Source organism: Bison bison, unplaced genomic scaffold, assembly GCF_000754665.1.
Source record: "Bison bison bison isolate TAMUID 2011002044 unplaced genomic scaffold, Bison_UMD1.0 scf7180017864327, whole genome shotgun sequence".
In the NCBI taxonomy this organism is placed as follows: domain Eukaryota; kingdom Metazoa; phylum Chordata; class Mammalia; order Artiodactyla; family Bovidae; genus Bison; species Bison bison.
Window position 1 is genome coordinate 7,548,527 of NW_011494899.1, and position 15,103 is coordinate 7,563,629.

General features: G+C 37.3%; 1 protein-coding gene across 9 annotated transcripts in view; it reads right to left on the reverse strand.

Moving 5' to 3' along the window:
- Positions 1-988: 988 nt before the first annotated feature.
- MYBPC1 (myosin binding protein C, slow type) overlaps positions 989-15,103 on the reverse strand; it is a 101,808-nt gene continuing 87,693 nt past the window's right edge. For 6 of the 9 annotated variants that reach the window (XM_010853450.1, XM_010853447.1, XM_010853451.1 and 3 more), the window contains 5 exons: positions 12,569-12,708; positions 9,360-9,519; positions 8,238-8,374; positions 6,357-6,543; positions 989-1,672 (listed from right to left, as the gene is read on the reverse strand). In XM_010853450.1, coding sequence (XP_010851752.1) covers positions 1,575-1,672; positions 6,357-6,543; positions 8,238-8,374; positions 9,360-9,519; positions 12,569-12,708 — 722 coding nt within the window. In that variant the 3' untranslated portion in view covers positions 989-1,574. Of the gene's footprint in view, positions 1,673-2,871; positions 2,915-4,448; positions 4,517-6,356; positions 6,544-8,237; positions 8,375-9,359; positions 9,520-12,568; positions 12,709-15,103 lie in introns of all 9 variants that reach the window. The other 3 variants (XM_010853445.1, XM_010853444.1, XM_010853449.1) reach the window with 3 other exon arrangements.

Genomic DNA, 15,103 nt, shown 5'->3' on the forward strand with positions numbered 1-15,103 from the left:
ATAATCAGCAAGGACCTACTATAGAGTACAGGGAATTCTACTCTATATTCTGTGGTAATATATATGAGAAAAGAATCTGAAAAAGAATAAATATGTGTACATATATAACTGAATCACTTTGCTATACACCTGAAACTAATACAACATTGTAAATCACTGTACTCCAATGAAATTAAAACAAAAATAAAAGTGAGTGATTAAGGATGTATTGCCTTATTCCAATGTTTCTTGGAACTAGTAGGGCTTTTTCCTACTTCTGCATTAATCAAGATGTAAACATTCATCAAGCTTTCTTTTACAGTGAGTAAATAAATAAAAATAAAGTGAGTCAATAGTGTAATTCTTTAAAAAATTTTAATGAATGTTTCATTTCCCAAAAGAATTTTTCATAAATTCCTGTGGTATATCATTTTTCTTTAATGGAAATTTAAACAAAGTTATTTAATGGAACTTAAACAAATTCAATGGAAATTTAAGCAAACTTACAGGAAAGTTAATAGCAATGACAGCTTCTGATACTCTGTTCTTTGCAATTTCAAAATGGACATTTTCTTCCTTATGGGAACTTTGCAATGTATAAGTATTCTTAACATGAGGATATACCATATGTAGAAAACAGTAACGGTGTGGTACCTTACCCGCCCTCTACTCCACTCCCCGAAGTGAAACTTTCTCTGCAGTATCAGGAAAGTGAAGGACATTGTTTATAATACAAATGTTTCTTGGCATCTAGATTTTGGAATAAGCTTTCATCAATTTGAATAGATGCCATCAGCAAACTCTAAATCTGTAACTGCTCTGTAGTCTACAACAGCTCTCCATCAGTGTGACGAGGTATTTAGCAGGAACTCTGGTGCATTTGGCCAGGATGCTGTGCCAGAGACATGACTTGGGTCAGGCCTGAGTTTGGTAGCATCCTGACTCTTAGCCTGTGTCCTTAGGTCTGTCTGATCATGCAACCCCAAACACATAAACAAATACTGTATCATTTCATCATAAATAGTTCAGATTTATTGTACCATTTATTGAATACATTTTCCCTTCTGTTGAGAAAACTTGTCTGAAAGACTTCAAGAATGTCTCATAGTAAATTTAAATGGGGAAAAGGGCACAGATCCACTGGAGTTAAGTAGGGTTGTGGGAAATAAACAACTCTTCTTTGCTTAGAAAAATTTCTTAGATCCAGAGAAAGATGGGTTTTAAGGTTACATTGCTGTTTATTGTGTGTGTGTGTGTGTGTGTATATATATATATATATATTTACTCTAAGGGAAAAAAAAGATTTCAGAGTCTATTATGTTAAGCTAAAATAACTGTTTCTGATTATTCTATAGCTTGCATTTTTTTGGAAAGTACAGTGACCAAGCAAAGACAACAATGACCAAAATGCTAACTTCAAATGAGATTTTGTTTGCAATTTTTAATTAAGCAATCCGTGCAAACATTTTTTTTTTTCTTCAGCATCAGGAGGAAAAAAAACGACCACACTTGGGAGCCTGGTGGAAAAACAAATGCTTTCTCATTGCAACCCGATTTCAAAGCAGTGGCGTGCAGAGAGGCAGTGCCCAGGCCCTTTATTCCTCAGGGTTGCTTGAGTGTAAGTCTCGCAAATATGAATCAATTATGTTAGGAGGCACGCCTTGCAAGAGGAGCCTGCAGAAGGAAAGGCCACCTAGAAAGGATAAGAAGGAAAAAGCAAAGTCAAAACTGTCTACACGTGAAAAATCCCTGAAACAAGACCTCTTGACTAGCTGCTTGCAAATGTGACTAATTATGTTTCAGTTAGTTACAAAGATTCATTCAGTCCCTACTTGGAAATCTTCTCTTGGGTTTAGTACATTTAGAATCTAAAACACTCCGCATTGAGAAGGAAAAGCAAGTTCCCTGCAGACACATAGCAGTTTTTTTGTTCCCTACTATTATCTGTTCTTGGTTTAAATTCCCAACTAGTTGGAGAGTGTTTATTGCCCTTTGCAAGGTTTTTGAGATTGCTCTATAGAATGATTTCAGTATTCTGACTGAATGGCAGAATAAATGCAAATCGTGTTATGAGTCAGTAGGAAGAACCTTTTCCAGTTTGTTAATGTTCTTTTTAATTAAGCACAAAGAGTTCCCATTGAAGCACATGGGATAAGAAAAAACGGACTACTCTTTTAACTTTGGCTATTCACACACTGTCAAAAGTGCAAAAATTGGAAATATAGTAAAATCTGTTCAAGAGTAAAATCTGTAAAATAATAAAATAAAAATTAATAAAATAGTAAAATCTGTCCAGTACATCTGAAGGTGAGAGAAACACCACTTAATATTTCATACTTACCCTCCATGGTTCTGAATTGCATTTTAAAACTAAAAGTACCTTTCACGAGAGACCCCATGAAACCATAAAAATTCATGGTCCTTTAGAAAAGTGTTTTACTACTTGCTAATAAATTCACGTCCAGACAAAAACAGCATGCCATTTGAACATTCTTAAAACTCCTTTAATGCAAATTTGGGAAAATCATTCTCCTTTTTAAAAAAAAAAATCAAGTCACATATTGGTAGAAATGATGCCACTTATGTACATGTCCATTCCTTGATGCAAAGCGTTCAGAATGCTTGGGTATCACTCATTTTCATCTACATTAAATGCTTTAATTCATGCTCTACTGCATTCAACAACTTGCTTCATGTCAACAGAAGATTGTTGTGATAAGTACTAGCCGTTAATGTCAAGATACTGAAATACACATTACAACTACAGTGTTAGAGATTTTAAAGAGTCTATTTTCATTGGATTACATAATGAAAATCATGCCATACTCCACAAGCTTTGTATGGCTTATGACAGTCATAAGCTTCATATGCCAAAATCATATGAAAGCTTACCTTAGATGATAATATACATTCAAAAATCCTTACTGTGCTACAACTAAGGAAAAGAGAGAGAAAGAGAGAGAGACGTTGTAAGCATTAATAAAGTGCTAAAACCAAAGTTGAGTACTTGTTGGAGGAAATTATGGTCACGATTATGATGAGGTGATTTCATTAATCCTTAGTCAGGTGAAAAGTATAGGAAAATAGAAGCGCACGGAATGAAGGGCAGGGATCCAGTCACTTCAAAAGGATCATTAATAGGTAAAACATTTATTAATAGGCACAACCACTTTGCCTGAACAGGTGGCAAAGCCAGTTTGACTGTAATGTAAATAATTATAGGAACAGCTTCCAAACCATTAGCTAAAAAAAAAAAAAACAAAAACAAAAACCCTACAACATATATATATTGTGTTTTTCAACAAAAGAAAAACAGGGACAATAGACGAAGTATTAGTGTACATATATATATGTTGAAATTCTAAAAGGCAAAATTATCAAGTGGACTTGAAAATTATTATATAACATTGTATTCTGAACTGACTATATATTGGTTTGGCCATAAATTTCATTGGGTTTTTCCATAACAGCTTAGGGAAAAATCTGAACAAACTTGTTGGCCAACCCAATATGACCACTCTAAATAAACACAAGGCTTAAAAAAAAAAAAAAAACAGCTAGAAAGTGACTATATGTGCAATCTACCAAACTTTAAAGAAAGAATCCTAATTCTTTGCTCTTTTGAAAGCTGACATTATCTCTAGGAATTCAGAAAGCTAACATTGTAAACCCAGGCATGGGTCTATGTCATTAGAGTTTACATCAGGTTGCTCATCTAGCCCTGAAGAACTCCTTAATTCACTCTTCCAAATGGGGCTCAATCTATATATATACTGCAGGACCCATTTACCACTTAATATATTAAGTAACAGGGTCTAGAATTTTCTTTCCTAAGTTCATGAATATATGAAATAATCTTGGTCCCATGAAAATATACAAAATGTTCAACAGATAGATGGATTACAGATACTCTACTAGTGTCTAGAAGTTTTCATTGGACAATCTTAAATATGGAAGTTTCCAAATATTGGAGCCTAATATTCCAAACATTTTTTATTTGTGTCCTCTCCCCATCGCAAATACACAGAACACTTTTTCTACAGCCTAGCAACAGAAAAATGTTCAGTTTTCTGAACTTCAACATGAATCTAACAGACCTACACTGGATACTATCTTAAAGGAAGAACATATCTCTCTGCACTTGAAAACGAAAGTATTAAAGAAACGTCATTGATTCCTGAATTCTGGTACTCTTATATCTAAAATGAGGACATCACCTAATGTGGCTTTTTGGCTTTATTTATGGGAACCTGTGGTATGGTACTTGGTTTTCAGACAAAACATATTTCTACATTACCTAATATCCTTGAATAATTTGGCCTTCCTTGTTCATGGCATAACCACTGTATGCCATGAGCTGCTAAGAAATATAATTAAAAGCAAAAGAGAAAGACAAGCTTTACATGCAAAGTGCGATTTCATGTAAGAGGAATGGAACAGAAGGAAGAAATATCCAGTGGGATATGAACTTGTAAAACCTGTTGCTGCCCCTCCAGGAAGACTGGTTGTCCAGGGGAATTTACTCCTTGATATATCACTGCAGAATTAGAATATTTGCACCAGTATTTATTTATTCTCAGTTGACATTCTTACCTTTATTTTTGTTTTTTTTCACAGCTTAATTTGATTCAACTCACGTATTATCAGATAACAATCTGATGACAAACAATCTTGGCTTTACTTTTAGGACCAAAAGCTTTTACCAATATATCACAGTTGATAGCTTATTATGAATTTATATACTAGAATACATTATTTGTGTTACAATTTATTATACAATTAGCATAAAATATAGCATTTATAGATGCATAAAATTATTCATTTATGGATGACCCCAAATGTTGAACCATTTATGAAACCATCATTTTATATCATTAGCAACATTCAGCTATTTTCAGAGCATGCAAATGTAGTCTTGGGTTTTTGATTTTTGAGTTCTTGTTTTTTGGGCATTGGAATGTAAGTAGCAACAATACCTTGGAACTAATTAGGAGTTTAGAAATCAGATGTGTTTGCATTGTGACCTTCATTTGCATTTAAAGCTAATAAATAGCTAAAAGAACAACATTTAAATTTGTATCCACTATCTCAATAGAAAGGTTTAAAATTTTCTAAGAATATTATATGTTTTACATTTGAGAAGAAAAAAAGTTTTTCTTAATTTCTATCAATTGTGCATCTACTCTCCTGTACTATCTGAGGATGAACACATATCATAAGAGAAAGAACACTGATTTTTTTTTAAAGTTAGAGAAGGAAAAAAGTGTTTCAAGAAGTTTTTCCACTATATTTACACTAGATTAGGAATTAAAAAACTTTTGTTGTTGCTATTATTTACATAAATACCTTAAACATTTACTAACACTTTTTCTAAAACAGATATTTATAAAGTCATAGCTGACTTTTAGATTATAATTTCTCCATTATAGAGAGGTAGGAAAAGTAAAGACTTTGGTTGTTATAAAGCGGCAATATAGTACAAGAATGAAAGAAAAGACATTAGCATCATGTCACCCATTAACTCCTAACAGTGACTCTGACAGGTGTATGACTCTTCATGGTGTCCCAAAATAGGTACTGATTGTCAAGAAAAAAGTTTCAGCATAAAACTTATCTTCAATTAATATAAAAATTGATTAAGATGACAATTACACTGAGATTTTTCTGACATCAATTTTTATGTCTTTTCTTGGTTTACATTAGTTGAAACACTTCTGAAAACTAGTATAAATGAAATGTATACCTCCAAGTGGAAATTCTCTAGTGAGATTTTAAAAGAAGTGGGTTATGTGTATGCTGAATTCTACATTTGGAGAAGGAAATGGCAACCCACTCCAGTATTCTTGCCTAGAGAATCCCATGGACAGAGGAGCCTGGTGGGCTACAGTCCATGGGATCTTAAAGAGTTGGACACGACTGAAGCGACAGAGCATGCACATTTGTAATATTAAATACTAAATTAGCAAATTTACATATATAGTTTCACAAAGATAGTAAACTAGTTAAAAATAGTGTAAATTCCTTAATTGTGGTTTTATCAGTGAATTTTTACATTTATCTAAGATGGACTACATCACAAAAGTAATACCGCTTGACTTGAGTCATTGTTACCATGCTGTGCACATAACAAGTTCACTGAAATTAATAGTCCTTTAGATAACAATAATTTCAAGAGATGAAAATAAGTCTACTTAAAAAATCAAGTAGCTGTCACAAATAAAGTGAATGCAGAATGAAAAATGTCCTCTCCTCGGATCTTATCCCTACCTTCCTAACCTATCCCCAAAATGCTAGCAAGCAATTTGGATTAGGTAGTAAGGATAGTAATTAAATGATTTTCTTTCATTTCGGTCTACACGAGATCTGGGATGTCTTACCTTTCACCTCCAGTTTGCATTCGATCTCCACTGTCCCAAGGTCATTGACTGCTTTGCAGCAGTAAGTGCCCCCGTCATAGGGGCTGGGCTTGCGGATCTCCAGAGTACAGACCCCTTGGTTGCTGAACATCCTGTATCTTGGATCATCCTTAATAACAACTTTGTTCTTCATCCAGGTAATTTTGGGCTGAAGATGGAAACAAACTAGGTCAAAACATATCTGTACTAGGCCTGGGGTATAGACCATCCAAGCCAGTGACAGAGTGTTCAAATGTGGCTTAGAAAGAAAACACTACATCTAAGAAGAATCCACGTCAACTTAGGCACTAATTCTCTTCAAATTAAATTCTACTTAATGCTTGGACAGGAAGCAAATGAGCAGTTTCCAAGAATCAGCCAGATTTCTTTAGAGGACAGCCCTGGGGTGATCTTCCCAAACAGATTCAATTACATTTAAATTCCATTTACATGTCTATGAGATTGACTCGTCCAGGAGCACGTATATCACTCAATGTTTTGCAAAGAATCCCTGTAAAGTGTCATCACTGGTCAATTTCCTTTATGTTTTCCCCAATATGCTTTTCTAACTTTTTATGAGCTGCTTAACCCTCCTCACTATTTAATCTCTCTTCTGACACCTGTTTTCATCATCTGGTGGCAATGGATGGTTCTGCTCCAATCAGATAATCCCAGATCAATAATGACCCAGTCACCCAGGAAGGCTACTCCATTCTGCTACACCAACACTAACTCTCCTTTCCATTCTCACACTGTCTTCTCTTCCTTTCTGTAAACACACACTCTTGCCTCTATCTCTTAAATGATTTTGCCTTGCTCAAACCCAAAAGATAGCACTTCTCAGTGTCCTCACTGTCCTCTTCCTCCTTTCACCTTTCAAACGGGCACATTTCCTGAGGCTCACATGTTGGTCCTTCACATTTCACTTCACTTCTCTCTTTCTTCTGATATTCCTTCCTAGAGTTTCAGCTCCAAAGGGTAGGATGCAGCAATTCCATGCTTGGCGCACCCAGACCAAGAGTCACAGCCCTCGCCTTTCTCCCAAGCTCCAGTGATGTTCTTCTCTCCTCCTGGTCATTCCCACTTGCACGTACCAACATCACCTCCAATTAAATATAGATTTAGCATCTTCTTTGCATCCTCAGCCTGGCTTATCCCTTTCACTTCTCTATTTCTGCTCTTGGTATATGCTGGAAAAATATCACCATTTGCAATTTTTCCAAATTCTAGGGCACTTTCTCTCAGCACCCCCCAGGGATAGATAGCTCTGTGGGCAACATTCATTAATATGTTGTTCTTTTCAAATGCCAGCATGTAACCTGTTCAGTCAGATGCCGTCTCTCCTTCCTGGTGCTCTGTACCTTTATCACCGAACGTTTTGTATTCTGCCTTCCATTATAGTATCACCATTTGCTTTACACTATTACAAGAAACTTGATAAATCAGTATCACCACCTAATTTTTCAGATGACACAATATTACTTCCATCTCCTTACCTCTCAGTTCTTTTAAAAATAAGTGGTTTGTTTTTTCCTTAGAAAATATTCCTTAGTTAGTAAAGAAACATTTTTATACATTTAAATAGTGTCCTTTAGTACCCACCAACATCATCACCCTGCATGTCCCATCTCTCTATCCCAGAAAACACACACACACACACATTGAGCAGTTGCAAAGTCAATTAATATTAGTACAGTTGGCCAAAATGTTCATTTGGATTTTGCCATAAGATGTCATGGAAAAACCTGAATAAACTTTTTGACCAACCCAATACTTACAGTTATAACATAGCAAATATAAAAGATGGAGTTTGGAGTTAATTCTTAAATTTAATTTAATGTGATTAAAGAAAAAAACTGGTACCTTAGGATTTCCTCTCACACTGCAGTTCAGCGTAGCATTGTAACCAGCTACAGCATAGGTGTTGACCAATGGCTGAGTAAACATAGGTGCCTCTGTGAAATCGAAGTCTTCATACACTGGATTTTTGTAGATTTTGCCTTAAAAACAAGCATTAAACATAAGCAAGTTAAAAATAAAAATATTATTCTTGGCAGAGTTGACTATGATAAAAACTTCCTTCAGTTTAGTGCATGCTCACACTCTCAGTCACTCAATTATGTCTGACTCTTTGCGATCCCAAGAACTGTAGCCCACCAGGCTCCTCTGTCCATGAAATTTTCCAGGCAAGAATGCTGGAGTGGGTTTTTCTTTGCTATTGTAATAGTTTTTGCTAATTAAATGTTTTAGTAAAAAAAAAAGAATACAGGTGTGGGTTGCCATTTTATTCTCCAGGGGATCTTCCCTACCAGGGATCGAACCCAAGTCTCCTGCATCTCGTGCATTGGCAACCGGATTCTTTTACCACTGTGCAACCTGGGAAGCCCCTCTGAGCTTAGAAAAACATGTAAAAACATGAACAAAGGCATTCATTTAGAAAGGTACCAATTAGAACCAATCTCACATGGGACAGAAAGCCAGAGAGCCATCTGGAACCAAAATAAATATTGGGAAGAATTCAGTGTCTGGGTGTCTTGCTCAGCAATGTGTTTTAACCTGAATGTAATGAGGAAGGGCTGGAAGGACATGATTTATGAGGAAACGAAATGACGAGGGTGGAATCCAACTTCTCCTTTCATTACAAAATGGCTCTTATAAGCAGCATCCTCGAAGGTGTCCAGGAATAGAATAACCCAAGCTCTAGAAGTAAATGGTGACTTTTTCCTATCCTTGTGATGTTAGTCATTGAGAGACCCACTGTCCAGATGTTGGAATGAATGAAATTATGTATGTTAAAAAATATAATCATAGTACAGTTTTCCTTAAGATATTTTACATGTAAGATTATATTTTAGTTGGCCATTCTTACCACAGTTTTGAATGGGCATTTATGATTTCTTATTCATTTTGCCACATCTCTTTTTCTTTCTCTGTCTCATCACTTAACACTAAGGTCCACTGATGTCCAGCCCACTCCCAACTCACCATCCTTGGCAATCACGGCACTCTCTTTTGTCATTGTTGCATCTTCACTGAGGCCACACATGTTTTCAGCAAAGACCCGGAAATAATACTCGTTTCCAATGACCAGTTCAGTAATGGTGGCACTGGTTCGGTGATAATGCTCAATAACAGTGAACCACTCCTAAAAAACAAACAAAGATAATTTAAGGAAAATCACTTCAAAATACACAGCTATTTCAACTGTTAATTAGAATAAATAACAGGGATGTTGCATTAACTAAAGAAAAAAAAAAGCACTAATTTTTATATTTAGGGTAACAGAAATGTATATTTAATTTAATACTTTATAATTGATTTATACCTGATTATGTAATTTAATATTCATTTACACATTAGATTCATTTACCCTAGATGATGATGGAAGAAATTTTCGCATAATGAGCTGTGGGGATGTCATTCTGACTTATATGTGGTTTAACTTAAAATTTATACTAACTAGAACAGCCTGTTTTGTGGCCTATTAAACATATATTGTACATCTGCTTCAACCATTTAAAGAAAAGCATGTATTGCCTGGAAGTAACAAGTGTCTCTTTTGAAAATCCAGATAAATGCCTCTCTTTCTGGGACATTAATGCTGGTATACGTTCCATGATAAAGCTCCCTTCCCAAGCACCAGGGTCATACTGATGCTAAATCATGAGAGAAAAGTTAACATCACTCAATCAATTTGCCTAATATCATTATCATGCCACTGCTGCTGCTGCTGCTAAGTCGCTTCAGTCGTGTCCGACTCTGTGTGACCCCATAGATGGCAGCCCACCAGGCTCCCCTGCCTCTGGGATTCTCCAAGCATGAACACTGGAGTGGGTTGCCATTTCCTTCTCCAATGCATGAAAGTGAAAAGTGAAAGTGAAGTCTCTCAGTCGTGTCTGACTCTTAGCGACCCCATGGACTGCCAGGCTCCTCCGTCCATAGGATTTCCCAGGCAAGAGTACTGGAGTGGGGTGCCATTATCATAGGTTCTTTCAATTCTTTGTTCAATTGTTAATTATCACCTCCTCCCTAACTGTTTACCCTCCCACCACTCCACTTTGGTCATAGTTTTTCACCTTGACCTGGCTTAGTTTTCTTCACAGCACTTGTTACCTTAAATATATCATGTACTTACTATTTTACTTGCTTTTTCACTACTTTCCCCATTGCAATGATGTACAGTGATGGTTAAAAATGTACTTTTCTTCTCACCCCTTGTATCTCCAGTGCCTTATGACAACACCTGGTATATAGTGGGTAGCATGCACAAAACTGAATACTTGAATGATTGAGTGAGTTAAAGTTACGTTATTCTTTCTTTTTTTTTTTAAATTTTTCCTTCACCATGTCAAGAAATAAAGTGGCTTCAAAGTTTATCTTGTCACTAGTAGAAAACCACATTGTACTACATATATTTAGTACCACTAACTGAGAAAATACATTTCCTAACCAAAAAACTTTTAAAGGAAAAGGATTTTTCTTGCAATGTTTAGGGCCTCTGACCTCTATTTTAAAGACACCCAGCAATTGTAGTTATGTCCTCCTTAATTTCCAAAGCACTTTATGCACACCTTTATTCCAACATTAATTATATTGTTTTTAACATTTGGTTTATGCCTTTCTTCTTGCTTATACTAAGAGTGCTCCAAGAGCATGAGTTGTCTGTTTGTTTTTGATCCAGCGGCTAGAACAGTGCTCAACAAATAGGAAATGAATGAACATATGAATGTGCTGGCGTACATCATGAAAACAATGTTTATGGAAGGTAGAAAGGACTATAGGAACTTAAGTGAAAAACAGCATCTGTAGGCACAGTGAGACAGCGGTGTGGTGAGCTCCTGGGAAGTGCACTGGGCATGGTGAGCATTTTCAGGTCTGTAGGTCTGCTGAAATGCACCAGAAACATAATGGTGTGGTGTTGGGGTTCCTCCCCTGTCAGCAGGCAGAGCTAAGACACGTGAAGCAGCAGCAAAATCCTGGCTCACCTGGACTTGACTAGATATCTAAGAAGACAAATGCTGGGCAGTGTGGTAGGGATGGGGCACCTGGAAGAAATGTGGTACCCCTGGATTCACTACCAGCATCCAGACAAAGGTCCAGGGAAGAGCCCTTTTTGCTAAGGAAATCCAAAATATTCAATACTTTCCTTGCAAAGTCACCCATTGATCTAGCTCTCAAGCTGTCTGGGTTTGGCTGAAAGATGTTTCTTTAAATGCCAAGTCTTATTTTGTCATGTAGCACCCATCCAGGACTGTGGTGAAAGACAGGCTAGAAATAGTTTACAAAAACGAAAGACTTGAAATCCATTCCTGTTATTTAGGTTGCTCTTTTCATCCCTCTCCCCTTCTATTAATCCAGTGTAACCTTATAACCTAAGTTCTTACTGAGACCTGCTAGTATAAATGCCTAAAGACTTCCTGTCCATATCATTCAGTATGATGTTCTACTCTTCCTATGAGAATGGATAGTGGCTCCGTGACATTCTGTGTAAAACATTCATTTATTCATTCACCAACTTACAGGCAGGGGAATGGTGGGTGTAGCGGATTGATTCTGGTCAGAAAGACCTAGGTTTTAACATTTAAAATCTGGTGATTTCCAGCAATTCATTTAATCTTTTGAGCCTTAATATCCTCATTTATAAAGCATAGGTAATAATAATTCATATTTGTTGATTTGCTTCTTGAATACTCTAAGCTTGTTCCCTCCTCAGGACCTTTGCATATGCTGTTCTTTCTTTTCTAACTGCTATCTTTTTTTTTTTTTTTTTTTGAGACATCAGTCTATGGTATCCAACAATTATTTTACAAAGAGAAAGAAGTTGCATGGATGCAAATTTGAGCCAGAATTCACAGTGAGTAAATATTTGCTGAATGAATAAATTTAGTGAATTCTATTGAGCATTCTATTGTCTTAGCCTCTTGATAAACAAGCAAGGTAAACTTCACTGTCCTTATTTTACATATGAGGGAAATGGAAATCAAAGAGGTCAAGTGACTGTCCACGTATATGTGGTCTTAGGTACAAATTCAAGTCCAACTCTCCATGGCTCCTAAGGGCTTAACCTTCCCACTGTGCCATGACACTTCTCCATGACCCTCATGAGTTCCTCACCAAAGAGGACTTCATGCCTCCCCCTTAACTTCTGATGAACTATGATTTTGCTGCTCTGTACCAGAGAAACCAGACCTTACCATGCTCTTCTTATCAGCCTTCTGGATCGTGTACCCTGTAATGGCAGTATTTCCATCATCCCTTGGTGGGGTCCATGATAGAGCAACATTCTCTCCCCAGACATCCTCGATCTTCACAAGTTGGGGTGGACCTGGACGGTCTGTAGGATAAATTCATGGTGTCACTGTGAGGTCACTTTCCCCCTAATCTAGACCTTGTTGTAGGAGGGTATTTAAAATGTCTTTTCCTTCCCATCCCAAAGAATAGCAAGGAGATATAAGAAAGCCTTCCTCAGGGATCAATGTAAAGAAATACAGGAAAACAATAGAATGGGGAAGATGAAAGATCTCTTTGAGAAAATTAGAGATACCAAGGGAGCATTTCACGCAAAGATGGGCTCAATAAAGGACAGAAATGGTATGGACCTAACAGAAGCAGAAGCTATTAAGAAGAGGTGGCAAGAATACACAGAAGAACACAAAAAAGATCTTCACGACCCAGATAATCATGATGGTGTGATCACTCAGCTAGAGCCAGACATTCTGGAATGTGAAGTCAAGTGGGCCTTAGAAAGTACCACTACGAACAAAGCTAGTGGAGGTGATGGAATTCCAGTTGAGTTATTTCAAATCCTGAAAGATGATGCTGTGAAAGTGCTGCACTCAATATGCCAGCAAATTTGGAAACCTCAGCAGTGGCCACAGGACTGGAAAAGGTGTTTTCATTCCAATCCCAAAGAAAGGCAATGCCAAAGAATGCTCAAACTACCGCACAGTTGCACTTATCTCACACGCTAGTAAAGTAATGCTCAAAATTCTCCAAGCCAGTCTGCAGGGAGCGAGCTCTGCCTGTGGCAAAGGTCATGAGGAAGGAGGCTTGGCATACGCAAAGGCGGGATCAAGCATCAGGAGTCTCCCTGGAAATTATCGAGCATCTACCCCCAAAACCAGAATCTGCCTACTTTCTGCTTTGTGCTTTCACCTACACCTCTGACTTTACGGGGGGCTGTCCCCCACTACCTCTCTCTGAAAAAAGAGTTAGCTTACAGCTCCAGTTAATAATTCCTGGGTGTGACAGTGTTTCAACCTACAAACTCCTTTGGAAGTCCTCTAGTCTGCCTGAATAGGTTTTTCCAGCCACATGTGATTGCTCAGGGCCTCCCAACTGTGAGAGGCATGAGATGTTCTAAACTGTCTAAACACAGATTCCTTTGAGCAGTTAAAAGATTGATTAGAAATTGTATTGGTGAAGGGATTTTCACTTGTTGGGCCAATGTTTGCTGCTAAGTCTCCATATCCCTTACCTGCTGTGTCCCTGGCAGTGTAGTGATTAATATAATTGGTGTAAATAGAGGCTTTAATGTTTGTAACCTGGGACCCTTGAGTTAATTCTTTTTCTTGTTATAGCCCACCACACCTTTGCTCTGTAGGAATGCAACTTTATCTAATGCTTTTGGAGGGTGGCTCCTGACCAATCACCTTTCGAGAAAAATAAGTTTTCTGAAGAAAGGGTCTTAAAATGTTAACAGGCCTCTGGGCCAGAAGATGATGCAAATCACCTAAGCTTTTGATATGATAAGTTTGCAGGAAGAAAGCCTGGCTTGCTGCATGACTCTACCCCTTCCCCCATTATCCTCTATGCATAACTTAAGGTATAAAAACTACTTTGGAAAATAAAGTTCAGGCCTTGCTCACCGAAACATGATCTCCCCATGTCGTTCTTTCTCTTACCTTCTGGCTGAATTATTCAGCCTCTTTTCTTCACTGAATTTTCCTACTGAGCTATCCTTATTTCAGCCTCTTTTCTCCACTGAATTTCCTCACTGAGCTATCCTCATTCTATTACTCTTTATATCTTTGATAAATATTTAAATAAATAGGTCTCCTATGCCATCTCTCCTTCGAATACCCTGGATCAGCCAGGGCTGGACCCCAGCACCAGTCTTCAACAGTACGTGAACCATGAACTTCCAGATGTTCAAGCTGGTTTTAGAAAAAACAGAGGAACCAGAGATCAAATCACCAACATCTGTTGCATCGTCGAGAAAGTATGCCAGAAAAACATCTATTTCTGCTTTATTGACTACGCCAAAGCCTTTGACTGTGTGGATCACAACAAACCCCTGAAAATTCTTCAAGAGATGGGAATACCAGACCACTTGACCTGCCTCCTGAGAAATCTGTATGCAGGTCAAGAAGCAACAGTTAGAACTGGACATGGAACAACAGACTGGTTCCAAATTGGGAAAGGAGTACATCAAGGCTGTATATTGTCACCTGCTTATTTAACTTACATGCAGATTACATCATGCGAAATGTCGGGCTGGATGAAGCACAAGCAGGAATCAAGATTGTCGGGAGAAATGTCAATAACCTCAGATATTCAGATGACACCACTCTTACGGAAGAAAGTGAAGAAGAACTAAAGAGCCTCTTGATGAAAGTGAAACAGGAGAGTGAAAAATTTGGCTTAAAACTCAACATTCAGAAAACTGAGATCATGGCATCTGGTCCCATCATTTCATGGGAAATAGATGGGGAAACAATGGAAACAGT